The sequence below is a fragment of the Salmo salar genome, chromosome ssa21 (genome assembly GCF_905237065.1).
Source record: "Salmo salar chromosome ssa21, Ssal_v3.1, whole genome shotgun sequence".
Lineage (NCBI taxonomy): Eukaryota > Metazoa > Chordata > Actinopteri > Salmoniformes > Salmonidae > Salmo > Salmo salar.
The window spans coordinates 57998551-58021519 of record NC_059462.1 but is presented as its reverse complement, the minus strand read 5'-3'; the positions used below and the strand labels follow the sequence as shown (position 1 = coordinate 58021519).

Below are 22969 nucleotides of genomic sequence, written 5' to 3'. Positions count from 1 at the left end.
CTGTTAACTTCTACCCCAAACACAGTATAGCTCCTACCCTAAACACAGTATCACTCCTACCCTGTTAACTCCTACCCCAAACACAGTATCTCTCCGACCCCGTTAACTCCTACCCCAAACACAGTATACCTTCTACCCTGTTAACCCCTACCCCAAACACAGTATATATCCTACCCTGTTAACTCCTTCCCCAAACACAGTATACCTTCTGCCCTGTTAACTCCTACCCCAAACACAGTATATATCCTACCCTGTTAGTCCTACCCCAAACACAGTATCTCTCCTTCCCTGTTAACCCCTACCCCAAACACAGTATATATCCTACCCTGTTATCCATACCCCAAACACAGTATATATCCTACCCTGTTGACTCCTACCCCAAACACAGTATCTCTCCTACCCCAAACACAGTATATTCCTCCTACCCCAAACACAGTATCTCTTCTACCCTGTTAGTCCTACCCCAAACACAGTATCTCTCCTTCCCTGTTAACCCCTACCCCAAACACAGTATATATCCTACCCTGTTATCCATACCCCAAACACAGTATATATCCTACCCTGTTGACTCCTACCACAAACACAGTATCTCTCCTACCCCAAACACAGTATATTCCTCCTACCCCAAACACAGTATCTCTCCTACCCTGTTAACTCCTACCCAAACACAGTATATCTCTGCTACCCTGTTAAGTCCTACCCCAAACACAGTATATCTCTCCTACCCTGTTAAGTCCTACCCCAAACACAGTATATATAGCTCCTACCCTGTTAACTTCTACCCCAACGAAGTAACTAATACAATACTTACTCCCATTGGTTCTCAGGATCCTGTCCATTGCATTCATTTCTCCTGAACCTTTAAGCGCCTCTATTATAAACGGATAATAAAGGGTGTTATAAACGGATAATAAAGGGTGTTATAAACGGATAATAAAGGGTGTTATAAACGGATAATAAAGGGTGTTATAAACGGATAATAAAGGGTGTTATAAACGGATAATAAAGGGTGTTATAAACGGATAATAAAGGGTGTTATAAACTGATAATAAAGTGTGTTATAAACTGATAATAAAGGGTGTTATAAACGGATAATAAAGGGTGTTATAAACGGATAATAAAGGGTGTTAATAACATATATTTTGGGAAATATATGCCACATTACCAAATACAAAAACATGTTAATGGAAATATTTCAACATTTTACCCGAGTATTCTCTTTTCAACCTCCTTTTCGTTTCTTGTATCACTGATGAATTCTTGTGGAAGAAAATGTTAAATTTCAGAAAGTATTACTGTTACAGTAAGATTCGTTCTAAACTAAATTCAGCACTTACCTGGATAGGTAGAGCACAGGTATGGGCCATCAATCCCAAGATGATTCCTAGAGAGATCATGAGATCCATGTCCTTGATCCAGACTGGTCTCTGAGCCAGATAACTGGTCCCAACACCAAACCTGTATAGACTGGTCTCTGATCCAGACTGGTCTCTGATCCAGACTGGTCTCTGATCCAGATACTGGTCTCTGAGCCAGATAACTGGTCCTAACACCAAACCTTATATAGACTGGTCTCTGATCCAGATACTGGTCTCTGAGCCAGATAACTGGTCCTAACACCAAACCTTATATAGACTGACTCAACACCTCACCTCCTGAGGTCTGCGCTAATTGGTTACATGTTCTGACGTTACAGGACGAATCATAACCCAGAGCTTTGTCCCTCTGTCTCGTCCTCTAACATTAACATCTAATCCATTGATTGACCCTAAACAACATCCTCCAGCTTTACCCTATACTTTCACACAGGACATTCAGCACTTTCAGAGACGAGCCACCCAAAAGGTGTTTGTTGTCCCCGAACAGACATATTAAAAAAGAGGTAAACAGTAATTTTCTCCAGACTTGGTGTGATGCGACAACATGTGACGTGTTTACACAGAAATACAGAAGAGCAACTGCAACTAGGTTGGCAATCAATCTTTATTTAAAATGCTCCAATTATCTGGACACCAGAGATTGTATTCAGTAGATTATGGTGATGGTCCCTTGTGGCTCAGTTGGTAGAGCATGGCGTTTGCACCGCCAGGGTTGTGGGTTCGATTCCCACGATGGGACCAGTAAGGATATTTTTTTTTAATGAAATGTATGCATTCACTACTGTAAGTCGCTCTGGATAAGAGCGTCTGCTAAATGACTAACATGTAAATGATTATGTTTCACTGTTTGGATTTTTCTAATCCTCCAGGGTTTCTGTCGAGAGAGAGAGAGAGAGAGAGAGAGAGAGAGAGAGAGAGAGAGAGAGAGAGAGAGAGAGACAGAGAGAGAGAGAGAGACAGAGAGAGAGCGAGAGAGAGAGAGAGAGACAGAGAGAGAGAGAGACAGAGAGAGAGAGACAGAGAGAGAGAGACAGAGAGAGAGAGACAGAGGAGGAGAGAGAGAGAGACAGAAAGAGAGATAGAGACAGAGAGAGAGAGAGAGAGAGAGAGAGAGAGAGAGAGAGAGAGAGACACACAGAGAGAGACAGAGAGAGAGAGACAGAGGAGGACAGAGAGAGAGACAGAGAGACAGAGAGAGAGAGAGAGAGAGAGAGAGAGAGGGAGACACACAGAGAGAGAGACAGAGAGAGAACAAATGTAGTGATTATACCTTTGTTCTATATTGACAACCTTTGAAAACAAAATACAAAATGGAGGGGGGGGGGGGGGAATTAATAGAAAGTAATACCTAATTTTAAAAAAATTACTTTGCCTCAGAAATATGAAGGAAATATTGTTAACTACCAACCACATTTATAGAGTTTGTTAATCTTCATTTTGTCCAGTTGACTGAGTCCGGTCCTCTGGCCCAGATGAATGTTTTGGTCCTTCCTCTTGGGTTTGAGGGTAGGATCTCCGTCTTCCGAATAGGAATACCTGCATTTACACAAACACCATCATAAGGCTTTCTTCACATATAACTCCATCTGATAATTGTGTTGTGTTGTGTTGTGTTGTGTTGTGTTGTGTTGTGTTGTGTTGTGTTGTGTGTGTGTGTGTGTGTGTGCGTGTGTGTGTGTGTGTGTGTGTGTGTGTGTGTGTGTGTGTGTGTGTGTGTGTGTGTGTGTGTGTGTGTGTGTGTGTGTGTGTGTGTGTGTGTGTGTGTGTGTGTGTGTGTGTGTGTGCGTCCTAGTTACATACATTCCAAAGTGCATGATGGAGTCGTAGTCATAGGGAACGTTCAAAGAGTTGGTTTTGAACTTCTCAAAGTTCCGCACTCGATCTGTTGATGGACGACACAAATCAGTTGGTTGACCATTCCCCCGAAAACGAACATTAAAAAAATGACCCCAGACCAGCCTGTCCGTCTCACCTTTCCAAATGTTGTCCCACAGGACAGTGACGTAGTTGTCCCGGTCGATACGGGAATGTTCGTGCACGAAGCCCAGGGCATGCATGAGTTCATGGGAGGCCACGCCAGACAACATACAGGCAGGAGACTGTAGAGATAAAGTCTGTCTGCCACCGCGCTGCCCGAGGTACGACCAACACCTAAAACGACAACAAGAGTACACACAGTTCCTGATATACACTGCATCATGTTTCCTCTACACAATGATACACTGCATCATGTTTCCTCTACACAATGATACACTGCATCATGTTTCCTCTACACAGTGTTACACTGCATCATGTTTCCTCTACAGTGATACACTGCATCATGTTTCCTCTACACAGTGATACACTGCATCATGTTTCCTCTACACAGTGATACACTGCATCATGTTTCCTCTACACAATGATACACTGCATCATGTTTCCTCTACAGTGATACACTGCATCATGTTTCCTCTACACAGTGATACACTGCATCATGTTTCCTCTACAGTGATACACTGCATCATGTTTCCTCTACATAGTGTTACACTGCATCATGTTTCCTCTACACAATGATACACTGCATCATGTTTCCTCTACAGTGATACACTGCATCATGTTTCCTCTACAGTGATACACTGCATCATGTTTCCTCTACAGTGATACACTGCATCATGTTTCCTCTACAGTGATACACTGCATCATGTTTCCTCTACAGTGATACACTGCATCATGTTTCCTCTACAGTGATACACTGCATCATGTTTCCTCTACATAGTGATACACTGCATCATGTTTCCTCTACACAGTGATACACTGCATCATGTTTCCTCTACACAATGATACACTGCATCATGTTTCCTCTACAGTGATACACTGCATCATGTTTCCTCTACAGTGATACACTGCATCATGTTTCCTCTACAGTGATACACTGCATCATGTTTCCTCTACAGTGATACACTGCATCATGTTTCCTCTACAGTGTTATACTGCATCATGTTTCCTCTACATAGTGTTACACTGCATCATGTTTCCTCTACATAGTGATACACTGCATCATGTTTCCTCTACAGTGATACACTGCATCATGTTTCCTCTACAGTGATACACTGCATCATGTTTCCTCTACACAGTGTTACACTGCATCATGTTTCCTCTACAGTGATACACTGCATCATGTTTCCTCTACAGTGATACACTGCATCATGTTTCCTCTACAGTGATACACTGCATCATGTTTCCTCTACAGTGATACACTGCATCATTTTTACATTTACATTTAAGTCATTTAGCAGACGCTCTTATCCAGAGCGACTTACAAATTGGTGCATTCACCTTATAATATCCAGTGGAACAACCACTTTACAATAGTGCATCTAAATCTTTTAAGGGGGTGGGGGGGGTTAGAAGGATTACTTTATCCTATCCCAGGTATTCCTTGAAGAGGTGGGGTTTCAGGTGACTCCGGAAGGTGGTGATTGACTCCACTGTCCTGGCGTCGTGAGGGAGCTTGTTCCACCATTGGGGTGCCAGAGCAGCGAACAGTTTTGACTGGGCTGAGCGGGAACTGTGCTTACTCAGAGGTAGGGAGGCGAGCAGGCCAGAGGTCGATGAACGCAGTGCCCTTGTTTGGGTGTAGGGCCTGATCAGAGCCTGAAGGTACGGAGGTGCCGTTCCCCTCACAGCTCCGTAGGCAAGCACCATGGTCTTGTAGCGGATGCGAGCTTCGACTGGAAGCCAGTGGAGAGAGCGGAGGAGCGGGGTGACGTGAGAGAACTTGGGAAGGTTGAACACCAGACGGGCTGCGGCGTTCTGGATGAGTTGTAGGGGTTTAATGGCACAGGCAGGGAGCCCAGCCAACAACGAGTTGCAGTAATCCAGACGGGAGATGACAAGTGCCTGGATTAGGACCTGCGCCGCTTCCTGTGTGAGGCAGGGTCGTACTCTGCGAATGTTGTAGAGCATGAACCTACAGGATCGGGTCACCGCCTTGATGTTAGTGGAGAACGACAGGGTGTTGTCCAGGGTCACGCCGAGGCTCTTAGCACTCTGGGAGGAGGACACAAGGGAGTTGTCAACCGTGATGGCGAGATCATGGAACGGGCAGTCCTTCCCCGGGAGGAAGAGCAGCTCCGTCTTGCCGAGGTTCAGCTTGAGGTGGTGATCCGTCATCCACACTGATATGTCTGCCAGACATGCAGAGATGCGATTCGCCACCTGGTTGTCAGAAGGGGGAAAGGAGAATATTAATTGTGTGTCATCTGCATAGCAATGATATGAGAGACCATGTGAGGATATGACAGAGCCAAGTGACTTGGTGTATAGCGAGAATAGGAGTGGGCCTAGAACAGAGCCCTGGGGGACACCAGTGGTGAGAGCACGTGGTGCGGAGACAGATTCTCGCCACGCCACCTGGTAGGAGCGACCTGTCAGGTAGGACGCAATCCAAGCGTGGGCCGCGCCGGAGATGCCCAGCTCGGAGAGGGTGGAGAGGAGGATCTGATGGTTCACGGTATCAAAGGCAGCAGATAGGTCTAGAAGGATGAGAGCAGAGGAGAGAGAGTTAGCTTTAGCAGTGCGGAGAGCCTCCGTGACACAGAGAAGAGCAGTCTCAGTTGAATGCCCAGTCTTGAAACCTGACTGATTAGGATCAAGAAGGTCATTCTGAGAGAGATAGCAAGAGAGCTGGCCAAGGACGGCACGTTCAAGAGTTTTGGAGAGAAAGGAAAGAAGGGATACTGGTCTGTAGTTGTTGACATCGGAGGGATCGAGTGTAGGTTTTTTCAGAAGGGGTGCAACTCTCGCTCTCTTGAAGACGGAAGGGACGTAGCCAGCGGTCAAGGATGAGTTGATGAGCGAGGTGAGGTAAGGGAGAAGGTCTCCGGAAATGGTCTGGAGAAGAGAGGAGGGGATAGGGTCAAGCGGGCAGGTTGTTGGGCGGCCGGCCATCACAAGACGCGAGATTTCATCTGGAGAGAGAGGGGAGAAAGAGGTCAAAGCACAGGGTAGGGCAGTGTGAGCAGGACCAGCGGTGTCGTTTGACTTAGCAAACGAGGATCGGATGTCGTCAACCTTCTTTTCAAAATGGTTGACGAAGTCATCCGCAGAGAGGGAGGAGGGGGGGAGGGGTAGGAGGATTCAGGAGGGAGGAGAAGGTAGCAAAGAGCTTCCTAGGGTTAGAGGCAGATGCTTGGAGTTTAGAGTGGTAGAAAGTGGCTTTAGCAGCAGAGACAGAAGAGGAAAATGTAGAGAGGAGGGAGTGAAAGGATGCCAGGTCCGCAGGGAGGCGAGTTTTCCTCCATTTCCGCTCGGCTGCCCGGAGCCCTGTTCTGTGAGCTCGCAGTGAGTCGTCGAGCCACGGAGCAGGAGGGGAGGACCGAGCCGGCCTGGAGGATAGGGGACAGAGGAAATCAAAGGATGCAGAGAGGGAGGAGAGGAGGGTTGAGGAGGCAGAATCAGGAGATAGGTTGGAGAAGGTTTGAGCAGAGGGAAGAGATGATAGGATGGAAGAGGAGAGAGTAGCGGGAGAGAGAGAGCGAAGGTTGGGACGGCGCAATACCATCCGAGTAGGGGCAGAGTGAGAAGTGTTGGATGAGAGCGAGAGGGAAAAGGATACAAGGTAGTGGTCGGAGACTTGGAGGGGAGTTGCAATGAGATTAGTGGAAGAACAGCATCTAGTAAAGATGAGGTCAAGCGTATTGCCTGCCTTGTGAGTAGGGGGGGAAGGTGAGAGGGTGAGGTCAAAAGAGGAGAGGAGTGGAAAGAAGGAGGCAGAGAGGAATGAGTCAAAGGTAGACGAGGGGAGGTTAAAGTCACCCAGAACTGTGAGAGGTGAGCCATCCTCAGGAAAGGAACTTATCAAGGCGTCAAGCTCATTGATGAACTCTCCAAGGGAACCTGGAGGGCGATAAATGATAAGGATGTTAAGCTTGAAAGGGCTGGTAACTGTGACAGCATGGAATTCAAATGAGGAGATAGACAGATGGGTCAGGGGAGAAAGAGAGAATGTCCACTTGGGAGAGATGAGGATTCCAGTGCCACCACCCCGCTGGCTCGATGCTCTAGGGGTATGCGAGAACACGTAGGCAGACGAGGAGAGAGCAGTAGGAGTAGCAGTGTTATCTGTGGTAATCCATGTTTCCGTCAGCGCCAGGAAGTCTAGGGACTGGAGGGTAGCATAGGCTGAGATGAACTCAGCCTTGTTGGCCGCAGACCGGCAGTTCCAGAGGCTGCCGGAGACCTGGAACTCCACGTGGGTCGTGCGCGCTGGGACCACCAGGTTAGAGTGGCAGCGGCCACGCGGTGTGGAGCGTTTGTATGGCCTGTGCAGAGGGGAGAGAACAGGGATAGACAGACACATAGTAGACAAGCTACAGAAGAGGCTACGCTAATGCAAAGGAGATTGGAATGACAAGTGGACTACACGTCTCGAATGTTCAGAAAGTTAAGCTTACGTTGCAAAAATCTTATTGACTAAAAATGACGAAAAATGATACAGTACTGCTGGCTGGTGGAGTAGGCTAGCTAGCAGTGGCTGCGTTGTTGACTTTGAATGTGTAGCTGGCAAGGTAACCTCGATAGTTTCAGTACTACACCTTGTCATGAAACAAAGCAACTTTGTAGCTAGCTAGCTAACATAACACTAATCAAGACGTTCCTTGTAATTTGTATTTAGTTTCTACAATGCTGCTCGTCGGTAATAGTTGGCTGGGTTAGGAAAAATGGTGTCGCGGGGGACGGAAATAGCTGGCTAGCTGACCTCGATGGCTGGCTAGCTGACCTCGGTAATTACTAAACTACACAATTATCAAGCAATGACAAAGACAACTAAGTAGCTAGCTAGCTAACACTGCACTAGTCAAATCGTTCCGTTGTAAAGTATTAGTATCTACAGCGCTGCTAGTCGGTAACGGTTGGCTAGCTAGCAGTGGGTTAATGATGACTAGGTGTGTTGACTAAGTCTGGCGCCGCGTCGCGGCTGGCTAGCTCACCTCGATAATTACTCAAACTACACAATTATCTTAGATACAGAGACAGCAAAGACAACTATGTAGCTGGCTAACTAACACTAACACCACACTAATCAAGTCGTTACGTTGTAATGTAATAGTTTCTACAGTGCTGCTAGTCGGTAGAAGTTGGCTAGCTAGCAGTGATGACTAGCTAGCTAGCTAGCAGCTAGCAGTGTTGACTACGTTAGGAGGACTACGTTAGGAGGACGAAGATAGCTAGCCTCGATATTTACTCTAATTACTCTAAACTACACAATTATCTTTGATACAAAGACGGCTATGTAGCTAGCTAAGAAGAATTGCTCAGATCAAACAAATCAAGCCGTTGTAATGTAGTGAAGTGTAATATTACCTGTGGAGCGAAGCGTAGTGCGACTGCTCGCTCCAAACCGGAAGTTTGCATGTTTCCTCTACAATGATACACTGCATCATGTTTCCTCTACAGTGATACACTGCATCATGTTTCCTCTACAGTGATACACTGCATCATGTTTCCTCTACAGTGATACACTGCATCATGTTTCCTCTACAGTGTTACACTGCATCATGTTTCCTCTACAGTGATACACTGCATCATGTTTCCTCTACAGTGATACACTGCATCATGTTTCCTCTACAGTGATACACTGCATCATGTTTCCTCTACAGTGATACACTGCATCATGTTTCCTCTACAGTGATACACTGCATCATGTTTCCTCTACAGTGATACACTGCATCATGTTTCCTCTACAGTGATACACTGCATCATGTTTCCTCTACAGTGATACACTGCATCATGTTTCCTCTACAGTGATACACTGCATCATGTTTCCTCTACAGAGGTCAGAAGTAGTGTGCTATGGGCCCTGGTCTAAAGTAGTGCACTACACAGGGAATAAGGTATCATTTGGGACACAACAATGGAATCAGACAAACTAATCAACACAGTACAAAGCGGTTTCTCTCTCACCCTGACTTAGGCTGGATATCCAGGTAGTCCCTTTGATGTGTCCACGGAACAAAACGCACGCAGGTACCGCTCTCCACGTTCTCCATACCAGACCTAATTATCCTCTGATCCAGATCACCTGTGGAGGGAAAAGGGATGAGAGAAACACATTCAAGAAGACAAGGTTCAATCAGTCAATGAAATTTTACTATTGTGTGATGTTTTCCCACAATAAGTTGGGTTTGACAAATGGGACAAAAAGCTTGTGGAAGGCTACCCGAAACGTTTGACTCAAGTTAAACAATTTAAAGGCAATGCTACCAAATACTAATTGAGTGTTTGTAAACTTCTGACCCACTGGGAATGTGATGAAATAAATAAAAGCTGAAATAAATCATTCTCTCTACTATTATTCTGACATTTCACATTCTTAAAATAAAGTGGTGATCCTAACTGACCTAAGACAGGACATTTTTACTAGGATTAAATGTCAGGAATTGTGGAAAAACTAAGTTTAAATGTCTTTGGCTAAGGTGTATGTAAACTTCCGATTTCAACTGTATATACACACACACACAGCACATATTAGTGGAAAGGTACAGGACCAACAGTACTCTGAAACACCGCTGTGTAGCCTACAAGTAACTTACTGTAGTCCAACGAGAGCCTGTACGCAACATAGACATGTCCGTCCACTGACTTGGACCACAGACAGCTGCGTGCGAAACAGACTTTAGAGCGCCTCCCGGAAGTCACAGCGATATCGCCATCCCTGAAACTAGTGCCGTCTGGATGCTGGGCAGCTAAGGATGGCAGAGACAACACAACAAGGGTACATAGGAGGTATCCATATTAGAATAAAGCTGTAACGGAACAAAATGTGGGAAAAAGTCAAGGGGTCTGAATACTTTCTGAATGCACTGAGATTTACACCAGATGGGACAGACTGACCATAGCCCCCCCCCCCCGGCACATAGACTATTGCAGCATAAATACTGGAGGCTGAGGGGGGGAGACGGGGGACCCTGTGGCCCCGGCCAACCAGGCAGGATATAACCCCACCCACTTTGCCAAAGCACAGCCCCCACACCACTAGAGGGATATCAACAGACCAGGCTGAGTATAGACCCCACACCACTAGAGGGATATCAACAGACCAGGCTGAGTATAGACCCCACACCACTAGAGGGATATCAACAGACCAGGCTGAGTATAGACCCCACACCACTAGAGGGATATCAACAGACCAGGCTGAGTATAGACCCCACACCACTAGAGGGATAACAACAGACCACCAGGCTGAGTATAGACCCCACACCACTAGAGGGATATCAACAGACCAGGCTGAGTATAGACCCCACACCACTAGAGGGATATCAACAGACCAGGCTGAGTATAGACCCCACACCACTAGAGGGATATCAACAGACCAGGCTGAGTATAGACCCCACACCACTAGAGGGATATCAACAGACCAGGCTGAGTATAGACCCCACACCACTAGAGGGATATCAACAGACCAGGCTGAGTATAGACCCCACACCACTAGAGGGATATCAACAGACCAGGCTGAGTATCGACCCCACACCACTAGAGGGATATCAACAGACCACCAGGCTGAGTATAGACCCCACACCACTAGAGGGATATCAACAGACCAGGCTGAGTATAGACCCCACACCACTAGAGGGATATCAACAGACCAGGCTGAGTATCGACCCCACACCACTAGAGGGATATCAACAGACCAGGCTGAGTATAGACCCCACACCACTAGAGGGATATCAACAGACCAGGCTGAGTATAGACCCCACACCACTAGAGGGATATCAACAGACCAGGCTGAGTATAGACCCCACACCACTAGAGGGATATCAACAGACCAGGCTGAGTATAGACCCCACACCACTAGAGGGATATCAACAGACCAGGCTGAGTATAGACCCCACATCACTAGAGGGATATCAACAGACCACCAGGCTGAGTATAGACCCCACACCACTAGAGGGATATCAACAGACCAGGCTGAGTATAGACCCCACACCACTAGAGGGATATCAACAGACCAGGCTGAGTATAGACCCCACACCACTAGAGGGATATCAACAGACCACCAGGCTGAGTATAGACCCCACACCACTAGAGGGATATCAACAGACCACCAGGCTGAGTATAGTCCCCACACCACTAGAGGGATATCAACAGACCAGGCTGAGTATAGACCCCACACCACTAGAGGGATATCAACAGACCAGGCTGAGTATAGACCCCACACCACTAGAGGGATATCAACAGACCAGGCTGAGTATAGACCCCACACCACTAGAGGGATATCAACAGACCAGGCTGAGTATAGACCCCACACCACTAGAGTGATATCAACAGACCACCAGGCTGAGTATAGACCCCACACCACTAGAGGGATATCAACAGACCACCAACTTACTACCCTGAGACAAGGCTGACTAAAGCCCACAAAGATCTCCTCCACCGCACAAGCCTGAGGGGGCGCAAAACACGACAAGAAGATACCGTGACTTAAATACAATATTGCGAAAAAAAGATGGGCCTGACGTGACGCACCCTTCCTAGGAACGACATGGAAGAGCAGCAGTAAGCCAGTGACTCAGCCCCTGTAATAGGGTCAGAGGCAGAGAAACCCAGTGGAGAGAGGGGAACTGGCCAGGCAGAGACAGCAAGGGTGGTTCGTTGCTCCAGTGCCTTGCAGTTCACCTTCGCACCCCCTGGACCAGACTACACTCAATCATAGGACCTACTGAAGAGATGAGTCTTCAGTAAAGACTTAAAGGTTGAGACCACAATAGTGGTCCTAAAACGGAACCTTGAGGAACACCGAAATGTAAAGTTGATTGGTCAGAGGACAAACCTTCCACAGAGACAAACTGATATCTTTCCGACAGATAAGATCTAAACCAGGCCAGAAATTGTCCATGTAGACCAATTTGGGTTTCCTAACCCTCCCAAATATTGTGGTGATCGATGGTATCAAAAGCGGCACTAAGATCTAGGAGCACGAGGACAGATGCAGAGCCTCGGTCTGACGTCATAAAAATGTCATTTACCACCTTCACAAGTGCAGTCTCAGTGCTATGATGGGGTCTAAAACCAGACTGAAGCGTTTCGTATACATTGTTTGTCTTCAGGAAGGCAGTGAGTTGCTGCGCAACAGCTTTTACAAAACATTTTGAGAAGAATGGTTAATTCGATATAGGCCGATCGTTTTTAAAAATGTTCTGGGTCAAGGTTTGGCTTTTTCAAGAGAGGCTTATTACTGTCACTTTCAGTGAGTTTGGTTCACATCCGGTGGATAGAGAGCCGTTTATTATGTTCAACATAGGAGGGCCGAGCACAGGAAGCAGCTCTTTCAGTAGTTGGAATAGGGTCCAGCTGGCCATTGCTATTTTCGTGAATGTATCGAGAGATACAGGATTAAAAAAACTGTAGCGTCTCCATTGATTCTATGTCCTGGTTCTGTGCAGACACAGGACAACTGAGTATTGGAGAAATACGCATATTAAGGCAGGGTAACATCACTAGGGAGGATGCAAACAGGCTAAACAAAATCATCAAGAAAGGTAGATCTACCATTGGTACCAATCCTGGACAGACTTGAGCCCATGCTGGATTAGATGGTCCTCGAAATGCTGAGAAGTATAGAGGCCAACACTAGTCACCTCCTCCATAGTACCTGGAGCATCACAGTGATGTAACCACCACTAGTCACCTCCTCCATAGTACCTGGAGCATCACAGGGATGTAACCACCGCTAGTCACCTCCTCCATAGTACCTGGAGCATCACAGTGATGTAACCAACACTAGTCACCTCCTCCATAGTACCTGGAGCATCACAGTGATGTAACCACCACTAGTCACCTCCTCCATAGTACCTGGAGCATCACAGTGATGTAACCACCACTAGTCACCTCCTCCATAGTACCTGGAGCATCACAGTGATGTAACCACCACTAGTCACCTCCTCCATAGTACCTGGAGCATCACAGTGATGTAACCACCACTAGCCACCTCCTCCATAGTACCTGGAGCATCACAGTGATGTAACCACCACTAGCCACCTCCTCCATAGTACCTGGAGCATCACAGTGATGTAACCACCACTAGCCACCTCCTCCATAGTACCTGGAGCATCACAGTGATGTAACCACCACTAGTCACCTCCTCCATAGTACCTGGAGCATCACAGTGATGTAACCAACACTAGTCACCTCCTCCATATTACCTGGAGCATCACAGTGATGTAACCACCACTAGTCACCTCCTCCATAGTACCTGGAGCATCACAGTGATGTAACCACCACTAGTCACCTCCTCCATAGTACCTGGAGCATCACAGTGATGTAACCACCGCTAGTCACCTCCTCCATAGTACCTGGAGCATCACAGTGATGTAACCAACACTAGTCACCTCCTCCATAGTACCTGGAGCATCACAGTGATGTAACCACCACTAGTCACCTCCTCCATAGTACCTGGAGCATCACAGTGATGTAACCAACACTAGTCACCTCCTCCATAGTACCTGGAGCATCACAGTGATGTAACCACCGCTAGTCACCTCCTCCATAGTACCTGGAGCATCACAGTGATGTAACCACCACTAGTCACCTCCTCCATAGTACCTGGAGCATCACAGTGATGTAACCACAACTAGCCACCTCCTCCATAGTACCTGGAGCATCACAGTGATGTAACCACCGCTAGTCACCTCCTCCATAGTACCTGGAGCATCACAGTGCGATGGCAGACAGATCCATTTGACCCAGGGCCAAAACAGAACGTTTGTGGATATCTGCAGATCCTTCTTACCAATTTTTGTTTTTAAACTCCATTGATGATATGCTGCTTGTAATGTCTACAAGGTGTATTACTGCTAATGTACAAGGCCAACAGTATGTGGAGTTGGTCCCCCCTTTGCTGCTATAACAGCCTCCACTCTTCAGGGAAGGCATTAATATGGAGTTGGTCCCCCCTTTGCTGCTATAACAGCCTCCACTCTTCTGGGAAGGCATTAATATGGAGTTGGTCCCCCCTTTGCTGCTATAACAGCCTCCACTCTTCTGGGAAGGCATTAATATGGAGTTGGTTCCCCCCCTTTGCTGCTATAACAGCCTCCACTCTTCTGGGAAGTCATTAATATGGAGTTGGTCCCCCCCTTTGCTGCTATAACAGCCTCCACTCTTCAGGGAAGTCATTAATATGGAGTTGGTCCCCCCTTTGCTGCTATAACAGCCTCCACTCTTCAGGGAAGTCATTAATATGGAGTTGGTCCCCCCTTTGCTGCTATAACAGCCTCCACTCTTCTGGGAAGTCATTAATATGGAGTTGGTCCCCCCCTTTGCTGTTATAACAGCCTCCACTCTTCTGGGAAGGCATTAATATGGAGTTGGTCCCCCCCTTTGCTGCTATAACAGCCTCCACTCTTCAGGGAAGTCATTAATATGGAGTTGGTCCCCCCTTTCCTGCTATAACAGCCTCCACTCTTCAGGGAAGTCATTAATATGGAGTTGGTCCCCCCTTTGCTACTATAACAGCCTCCACTCTTCTGGGAAGTCATTAATATGGAGTTGGTCCCCCCCCTTTGCTGCTATAACAGCCTCCACTCTTCTGGGAAGTCATTAATATGGAGTTGGTCCCCCCCTTTCCTGCTGTAACAACCTCCACTCTTCTGGGAAGGCTTTCCACTAGATGTTGGAACATTACTGCGGGGGACTTCCTTCCATTCAGCCACAAGAGCATTAGTGAGGTCGGACACAGAAATGACAATGTTACTATTTTTTTGGGGGGGGGTTTGCAGGAGGAGGAGGTCCTACAGATTTTTGTCCAGATAAAGTGTCTGGGTTATAACACTAAGATGTTGCTAAACATCCTTGTTCTTTGAGTTTTTTAATTGGTGGACCACAAACCAACTAACAGGTGCATACACTGCCCCCTACTGTACTGAGGTCGTGACCGGCCTCGTACTCATCTACATTCTCTTAATAACGGACCCGAAAATGTAAGAAACAATTATAATAAAAAAAATGTACTCTTCACTCAGGATCCTGGGAGAGGGAAACTCTTCATTCATTAATAATGCTGTAAAGTCCTGGAGATCAAGAAATCACTTTGTCATCTTCACAATGATTGACTAGTGCAATTTATCACCAAGTTCACCGCAGACTGTGGGACAACCACTGCCATCTCATCTCTACTTCAGCTATTTTCACTGCCTCCACATAGGAGACCTGCTGGATATTTTTATTGGATTTTATTCATTTCACCTTTATTTAACCAGGTAGGCAAGTTGAGAACAAGTTCTCATTTACAATTGCGACCTGGCCAAGATAAAAAGCAAAGCAGTGCGACACAAACAACAACACAGAGTTACACATGGAGTAAAACAAACATACAGTCAATAATACAGTAGAAAAATAAGTCTATGTACAATGTGAGCAAATGAGGTGAGATAAGGGAGGATAAGGCAATAAAAAGTCCATGGTGGCAAAGTAAATACAATATAGCAAGTAAAACATTGGAATGGTAGATTTGTAGTGGAAGAAAGTGCAAAGTAGAAATAGAAATAATGGGGTGCAAAGGAGCAAAATAAATAAAATAAATAAATACAGTAGGGGAAGAGGTAGTTGTTTGGGCTAAATTATAGATGGGCTATGATGTACAGGTGCAGTGATCTGTGAGCTTCTCTGATATCTCTGATCCAATCTACTGTAACCTCCTTCATCCGTACAGGTCCGGGAACGCGATTCCCATCACAATTACAACAACATGCTTCAAGACTTTTCAACGACTACATTATTTATTCCTTCAACAAAACACTTGCCAGTTGTCCAAACTTTTTTTTTTTTTTTTTTACAATTGTAACACTGCAGCGGCTTCTGTACATATCGTCTCACTGCATATCTCACGTAATACACGTTTTATATACATTCGGAGAGAACTATTTCATCAAAACGGTAAATCCGAAAGGTTTTGCTCCTTCTTTCCGTCGATCATTTAATTCAAATCGACGTACGTCTACCACTGCCTGAATGTTATCCTTAAGACCACACAGCCTCTATGTCCGACGAGACGCCAGAGAGAGACACTTTTAACCGGTGCCCTAATCTGAAAATCATAGCTTTCCACATCATACGACTCCAATCTTGTCGAGCGACAGAACATTCTCTTTTTTACGCTTTTGACAAACGTGAAATCAGCATCATACAGTTCCTGGTCACTCAAACCCGTTCGTCCTTTACCATCTTCGAGAGCGCAAATGGGTCACCCCCCCCCACCCAAAAAAACATCCTTGCTTGTGAATCACACTCCAACTATAAACTGTTGTTCATTTCCAATTTTGGCCCTTTTCACACCCCATCGTCCCCTCAATCTCACCAAATGTGACTCTACAGACTCACAGGTCTCTACACGGCCTTCCCTGTGGCTCAGTTGGTAGAGCATGGTGTTTGCAACGCCAGCATGGTGTGTGCAACGCCAGGGTTGTGGGTTTGATTCCCACGGGGGGGCCAGTACAAAAAAAAAAATGCATGAAATGAAATGTATGCATTCACTACTGTAAGTCGCTCTGGATAAGAGCGTCTGCTAAAATGACTAAAATGTAAAATGTAAATCGTACAATGTTTCCGCCATTGCTTCTCCAAAAATAAGAGCTCTAGAAAGATTCTAGATTTTCCAAACTTCCCCCTCACTTCCGGTAAACTTATTAAATACAGAGTTCGATTGAAATAGTTATTAAGAGTAAAACGTTTGGCAGGTAGCCAAGTAGCGACAAACAGTGCAGTGGTACGGAGACAACGAGGAAGTGCGTCGCGTCACCAGCCACGTGATTAGTCCACTGAGACAGGTTGTGAATCCACAGCACTGTGTTTTTGCCTAGTGTAGGGCTATAGACCTAGAGCTAAAAAAACAATGAAGGGTTTTCTTACCTTGGCACTCATTGGCCTCTATGATTTGATCCATTGCTGTCATCTCACTGCGTAGAATGTGATCATCTGAAACATAGAAGATGTTAATAATCGTGGTATTCTTGTACTATGAAATGTTGAGTAATATTATTCTGTGTTTTTTTTTTTTTTACCTGAATAACTCTTGGGGAGCCTTTTGGAGCTCACTGAGGTACTCTACAAAATACAGAGAAATATAATTTTACTTTTATATATATATATATATATATATATATATATATATATAAAAAAAAAACTCAAACATTAAACAGTTTGGCTACAACAGGTTTAAATTGCACTAGTGATTACCTGAGCAGGTATTGCCCAGGTACAACAGATGTAAACCACCATAGACAGCAGGGAATTCACAGTCAAGTCCATCATTGGAATCAGGAAATGTTGAGTACTGCTGGCATCAGCCTTATATACAGCAGCTTCTTATGATGACTTTAGAAAGTAGGCATCATCGTGTTTTACATCCTAATTGTAGAGCCTTTCAACCTGCTGTTTAACATAATTACAGGTATTCCTGGTTTTGGTGGGATATACCTCGTAAACATCAACATAATTCAGCACTGTAGCGTCATGTCTGTCTACATAATGATAACAACTTCAGCTTTGGAGTGTTATATTATACCACGGTTAAGGGCTGGAGTGCCTTAGCTGTAGTATATTGACCATATACCACAAATCCCAGAGAAACATTATTGCTATTATAAAACTGGTTACTATCGTAATTAGAGCGGTAAACAAGTCGTTTTGTGTCATAACACGTGGCATATTGTCTCATATACTGTACTACTGCTTTCAACCAATCAACATCCAGCGCTCGAACGACCCAGTTTATAATATGCATTAGGTGATAATTAGCTGAAATTAGATGTTTGTATTGGTGCTGTAGTGGAAACACTCTTTGGTTTGTTCTTTACAACATAGAGGTTTGTTCTTTACAACATAGAAGTTTGTTCTTTACAACATAGAAGTTTGTTCTTTACAACATAGAGGTTTGTTCTTTACAACATAGAGGTTTGTTCTTTACAACATAGAGGTTTGTTCTTTACAACATAGAGGTTTGTTTAGAGTTTGTTCTTTACAACATAGAGGTTTGTTCTTTACAACATAGAGGTTTGTTCTTTACAACAGTAGAGGTTTGTTCTTTACAACATAGAGGTTTGTTCTTTACAACATAGAGGTTTGTTCTTTACAACATAGAGGTTTGTTCTTTACAACATAGAGGTTTGTTCTTTACAACATAGAGGTTTGTTCTTTACAACATAGAGGTTTGTTCTTTACAACATAGAGGTTTGTTCTTTACAACATAGAGGTTTGTTCTTTACAACAGTAGACCCACTACTGATCCTTATCAACTGTAGAGAGTAGACCCACTACTGAAACTTATAAACTGTCCAGAGTAGACCCACTACTGATCCTTATCAACTGTCCAGAGTAGACCCACTACTGATCCTTATCAACTGTCCAGAGTAGACCCACTACTGATCCTTATCAACTGTCCAGAGTAGACCCACTACTGATCCTTATAAACTGTAGAGAGTAGACCCACTACTGATCCTTATCAACTGTCCAGAGTAGACCCACTACTGATCCTTATCAAATGTCCAGAGTAGACCCACTACTGATCCTTATCAACTGTCCAGAGTAGACCCACTACTGATCCTTATCAACTGTCCAGAGTAGACCCACTACTGATCCTTATCAACTGTCCAGAGTAGACCCACTACTGATCCTTATCAACTGTCCAGAGTAGACCCACTACTGATCCTTATAAACTGTAGAGAGTAGACCCACTACTGATCCTAATCAACTGTCCAGAGTAGACCCACTACTGATCCTTATCAAATGTCCAGAGTAGACCCACTACTGATCCTTATCAACTGTCCAGAGTAGACCCACTACTGATCCTTATCAACTGTCCAGAGTAGACCCACTACTGATCCTTATAAACTGTAGAGAGTAGACCCACTACTGATCCTTATCAACTGTCCAGAGTAGACCCACTACTGATCCTTATCAAATGTCCAGAGTAGACCCACTACTGATCCTTATCAACTGTCCAGAGTAGACCCACTACTGATCCTTATCAACTGTCCAGAGTAGACCCACTACTGATCCTTATCAACTGTCCAGAGTAGACCCACTACTGATCCTTATCAACTGTCCAGAGTAGACCCACTACTGATCCTTATCAACTGTCCAGAGTAGACCCACTACTGATCCTTATCAACTGTAGAGAGTAGACCCACTACTGATCCTTATCAACTGTCCAGAGTAGACCCACTACTGATCCTTATCAACTGTCCAGAGTAGACCCACTACTGATCCTTATCAACTGTCCAGAGTAGACCCACTACTGATCCTTATCAAAGGTCCAGAGTAGACCCACTACTGATCCTTATCAACTGTAGAGAGTAGACCCACTACTGATCCTTATCAACTGTCCAGAGTAGACCCACTACTGATCCTTATCAACTGTCCAGAGAAGACCCACTACTGATCCTTATCAACTGTCCAGAGTAGACCCCCTACTGATCCTTATCAACTGTCCAGAGTAGACCCACATTACTGATCCTTATCAACTGTCCAGAGTAGACCCACTACTGATCCTTATCAACTGTAGAGAGTAGACCCCGTACTGATCCTTATCAACTGTCCAGACTAGACCCACTACTGATCCTTATCAACTGTCCAGACTAGACCCACTACTGATCCTTATCAACTGTGGAGAGTAGACCCACTACTGATCCTTATCAAATGTCCAGAGTAGACCCACCACTGATCCTTATCAACTGTCCAGAGTAGACCCACTACTGATCCTTATAAACTGTAGAGAGTAGACCCACTACTGATCCTTATCAACTGTCCAGAGTAGACCCACTACTGATCCTTAACAAATGTCCAGAGTAGACCCACTACTGATCCTTATCAACTGTAGAGAGTAGACCCACTACTGATCCTTATCAACTGTCCAGAGTAGACCCACTACTGATCCTTATCAACTGTCCAGAGTAGACCCACTACTGATCCTTATCAACTGTCCAGAGTAGACCCCCTACTGATCCTTATCAACTGTCCAGAGTAGACCCACATTACTGATCCTTATCAACTGTCCAGAGTAGACCCACTACTGATCCTTATCAACTGTAGAGAGAAGACCCACTACTGATCCTTATCAACTGTCCAGACTAGACCCACTACTGATCCTTATCAACTGTCCAGACTAGACCCACTACTGATCCTTATCAACTGTGGAGAGTAGACCCACTACTGATCCTTATCAACTATAGAGAGTAGACCCACTACTGATCCTTATCAACTGTCCAGAGTAGACCCACTACTGATCCTTATAGACTGTGGAGAGTAGACCCACTACTGATCCTTATCAACTGTCCAGAATAGACCCACTACTGATCCTTATCAACTGTCCAGAGTAGACCCACTACTGATCCTTATCAACTGTCCAGAGTAGACCCACTACTGATCCTTATCAACTGTCCAGAGTAGACCCACTACTGATCCTTATCAACTGTGCAGAGTAGACCCACTACTGATCCTTATCAACTGTCCAGAGTAGACCCACTACTGATCCTTACCAACTGTCCAGAGTAGACCCACTACTGATCCTTATCAACTGTCCAGGATCATTGTATTGTTGAAGACTAGTCTAGGGAGGATCATTGTATTGTAGACTAGTCTAGGGAGGATCATTGTATTGTAGACTAGTCTAGGGAGGATCATTGTATTGTTGTAGACTAGTCTAGGGAGGATCATTGTATTGTAGACTAGTCTAGGGAGGATCATTGTATTGTAGACTAGTCTAGGGAGGATCATTGTATTGTTGTAGACTAGTCTAGGGAGGATCATTGTATTGTAGACTAGTCTAGGGAGGATCATTGTATTGTAGACTAGTCTAGAGAGGATCATTGTATTGTTGTAGACTAGTCTAGGGAGGATCATTGTATTGTAGACTAGTCTAGGGAGGATCATTGTATTGTTGTAGACTAGTCTAGGGTGGATCATTGTATTGTATTGTTGTAGACTAGTCAAGGGAGGATCATTGTATTGTTGTAGACTAGTCTAGAGAGGATCATTGTATTGTAGACTAGTCTAGGGAGGATCATTGTATTGTAGACTAGTCTAGGGAGGATCATTGTATTGTTGTAGACTAGTCTAGGGAGGATCATTGTATTGTTGTAGACTAGTCTAGGGAGGATCATTGTATTGTTGTAGACTAGTCCAGGGAGGATCATTGTATTGTATTGTTGTAGACTAGTCTAGGGAGGATCATTGTATTGTAGACTAGTCTAGGGAGGATCATTGTATTGTTGTAGACTAGTCTAGGGAGGATCATTGTATTGTAGTAGACTAGTCTAGAGAGGATCATTGTATTGTAGACTAGTCTAGGGAGGATCATTGTATTGTAGACTAGTCTAGGGAGGATCATTGTATTGTATTGTTGTAGACTAGTCTAGGGAGGATCATTGTATTGTTGTAGACTAGTCTAGGGAGGATCATTGTATTGTTGTAGACTAGTCTAGGGAGGATCATTGTATTGTAGACTAGTCTAGGGAGGATCATTGTATTGTAGACTAGTCTAGGGAGGATCATTGTATTGTTGTAGACTAGTCTAGGGAGGATCATTGTATTGTTGTAGACTAGTCTAGGGAGGATCATTGTATTGTTGTAGACTAGTCTAGAGAGGATCATTGTATTGTTGTAGACTAGTCTAGGGAGGATCATTGTATTGTTGTAGACTAGTCTAGGGAGGATCATTGTATTGTATTGTTGTAGACTAGTCTAGGGAGGATCATTGTATTGTAGACTAGTCTAGGGAGGATCATTGTATTGTATTGTTGTAGACTAGTCTAGGGAGGATCATTGTATTGTTGTAGACTAGTCTAGGGAGGATCATTGTATTGTTGTAGACTAGTCTAGGGAGGATCATTGTATTGTAGACTAGTCTAGGGAGGATCATTGTATTGTAGACTAGTCTAGGGAGGATCATTGTATTGTTGTAGACTAGTCTAGGGAGGATCATTGTATTGTTGTAGACTAGTCTAGGGAGGATCATTGTATTGTATTGTTGTAGACTAGTCTAGGGAGGATCATTGTATTGTAGACTAGTCTAGGGAGGATCATTGTTTTGTTGTAGACTAGTCTAGAGAGGATCATTGTATTGTAGACTAGTCTAGGGAGGATCATTGTATTGTAGACTAGTCTAGGGAGGATCATTGTGTTGTTGTAGACTAGTCTAGGGAGGATCATTGTATTGTTGTAGACTAGTCTAGGGAGGATCAGTGTATTGTAGACTAGTCCAGGGAGGATCATTGTATTGTATTGTTGTAGACTAGTCTAGGGAGGATCATTGTATTGTAGACTAGTCTAAGGAGGATCATTGTATTGTTGTAGACTAGTCTAGAGAGGATCATTGTATTGTATTGTTGTGGACTAGTCTAGGGAGGATCATTGTATTGTGTTGTTGTAGACTAGTCTAGGGAGGATCATTGTATTGTAGACTAGTCTAGGGAGGATCATTGTATTGTAGTAGACTAGTCTAGGGAGGATCATTGTATTGTTGTAGACTAGTCTAGGGAGGATCATTGTATTGTTGTAGACTAGTCTAGGGAGGATCATTGTATTGTAGACTAGTCTAGGGAGGATCATTGTATTGT

The 22969-nt window shown here is 44.8% G+C and overlaps 2 protein-coding genes across 2 annotated transcripts in view; both read right to left on the bottom strand.

The window, feature by feature from the left end:
• Window positions 1-1591, bottom strand: part of hce2l1 (high choriolytic enzyme 2-like 1) — an 8583-nt gene extending 6992 nt beyond the window's left edge. The window contains exons 1-3 of the mRNA XM_045704414.1: window positions 1338-1591; window positions 1208-1259; window positions 812-871 (exon numbers count right to left, since the gene is read on the bottom strand). Coding sequence (XP_045560370.1) covers window positions 812-871; window positions 1208-1259; window positions 1338-1406 — 181 coding nt within the window. The 5' untranslated portion in view covers window positions 1407-1591. The remainder of the gene's footprint in view (window positions 1-811; window positions 872-1207; window positions 1260-1337) is intronic.
• A 382-nt stretch (window positions 1592-1973) lies between these two features.
• On the bottom strand, window positions 1974-17674 carry hce2l2 (high choriolytic enzyme 2-like 2). Its single transcript, XM_014165795.2, has 9 exons — window positions 17592-17674; window positions 17417-17459; window positions 17265-17330; window positions 9953-10105; window positions 9324-9441; window positions 3352-3530; window positions 3180-3261; window positions 2788-2915; window positions 1974-2253 (listed from the first exon to the last, which is right to left on the bottom strand). The coding sequence occupies exons 1-9, from the start codon at window positions 17664-17666 to the stop codon at window positions 2237-2239; spliced, it is 861 nt and encodes a 286-aa protein (XP_014021270.2). The 5' UTR covers window positions 17667-17674; the 3' UTR covers window positions 1974-2236.
• Between the last annotated feature and the right edge of the window lie 5295 nt (window positions 17675-22969).

Coding starts and splice junctions, on each gene's coding strand:
- hce2l2 (XM_014165795.2), bottom strand. CDS start 17,666: ATGATGGACTTGACTGTGAATTCCCTGCTGTCTATGGTGGTTTACATC. Junction 17,331..17,416: donor GCTCCCCAAGAGTTATTCAG/GTAAAAAAAAAA, acceptor TCTATGTTTCAG/ATGATCACATTCTACGCAGT. Junction 10,106..17,264: donor AGAGGCCAATGAGTGCCAAG/GTAAGAAAACCC, acceptor TGCCATCCTTAG/CTGCCCAGCATCCAGACGGC.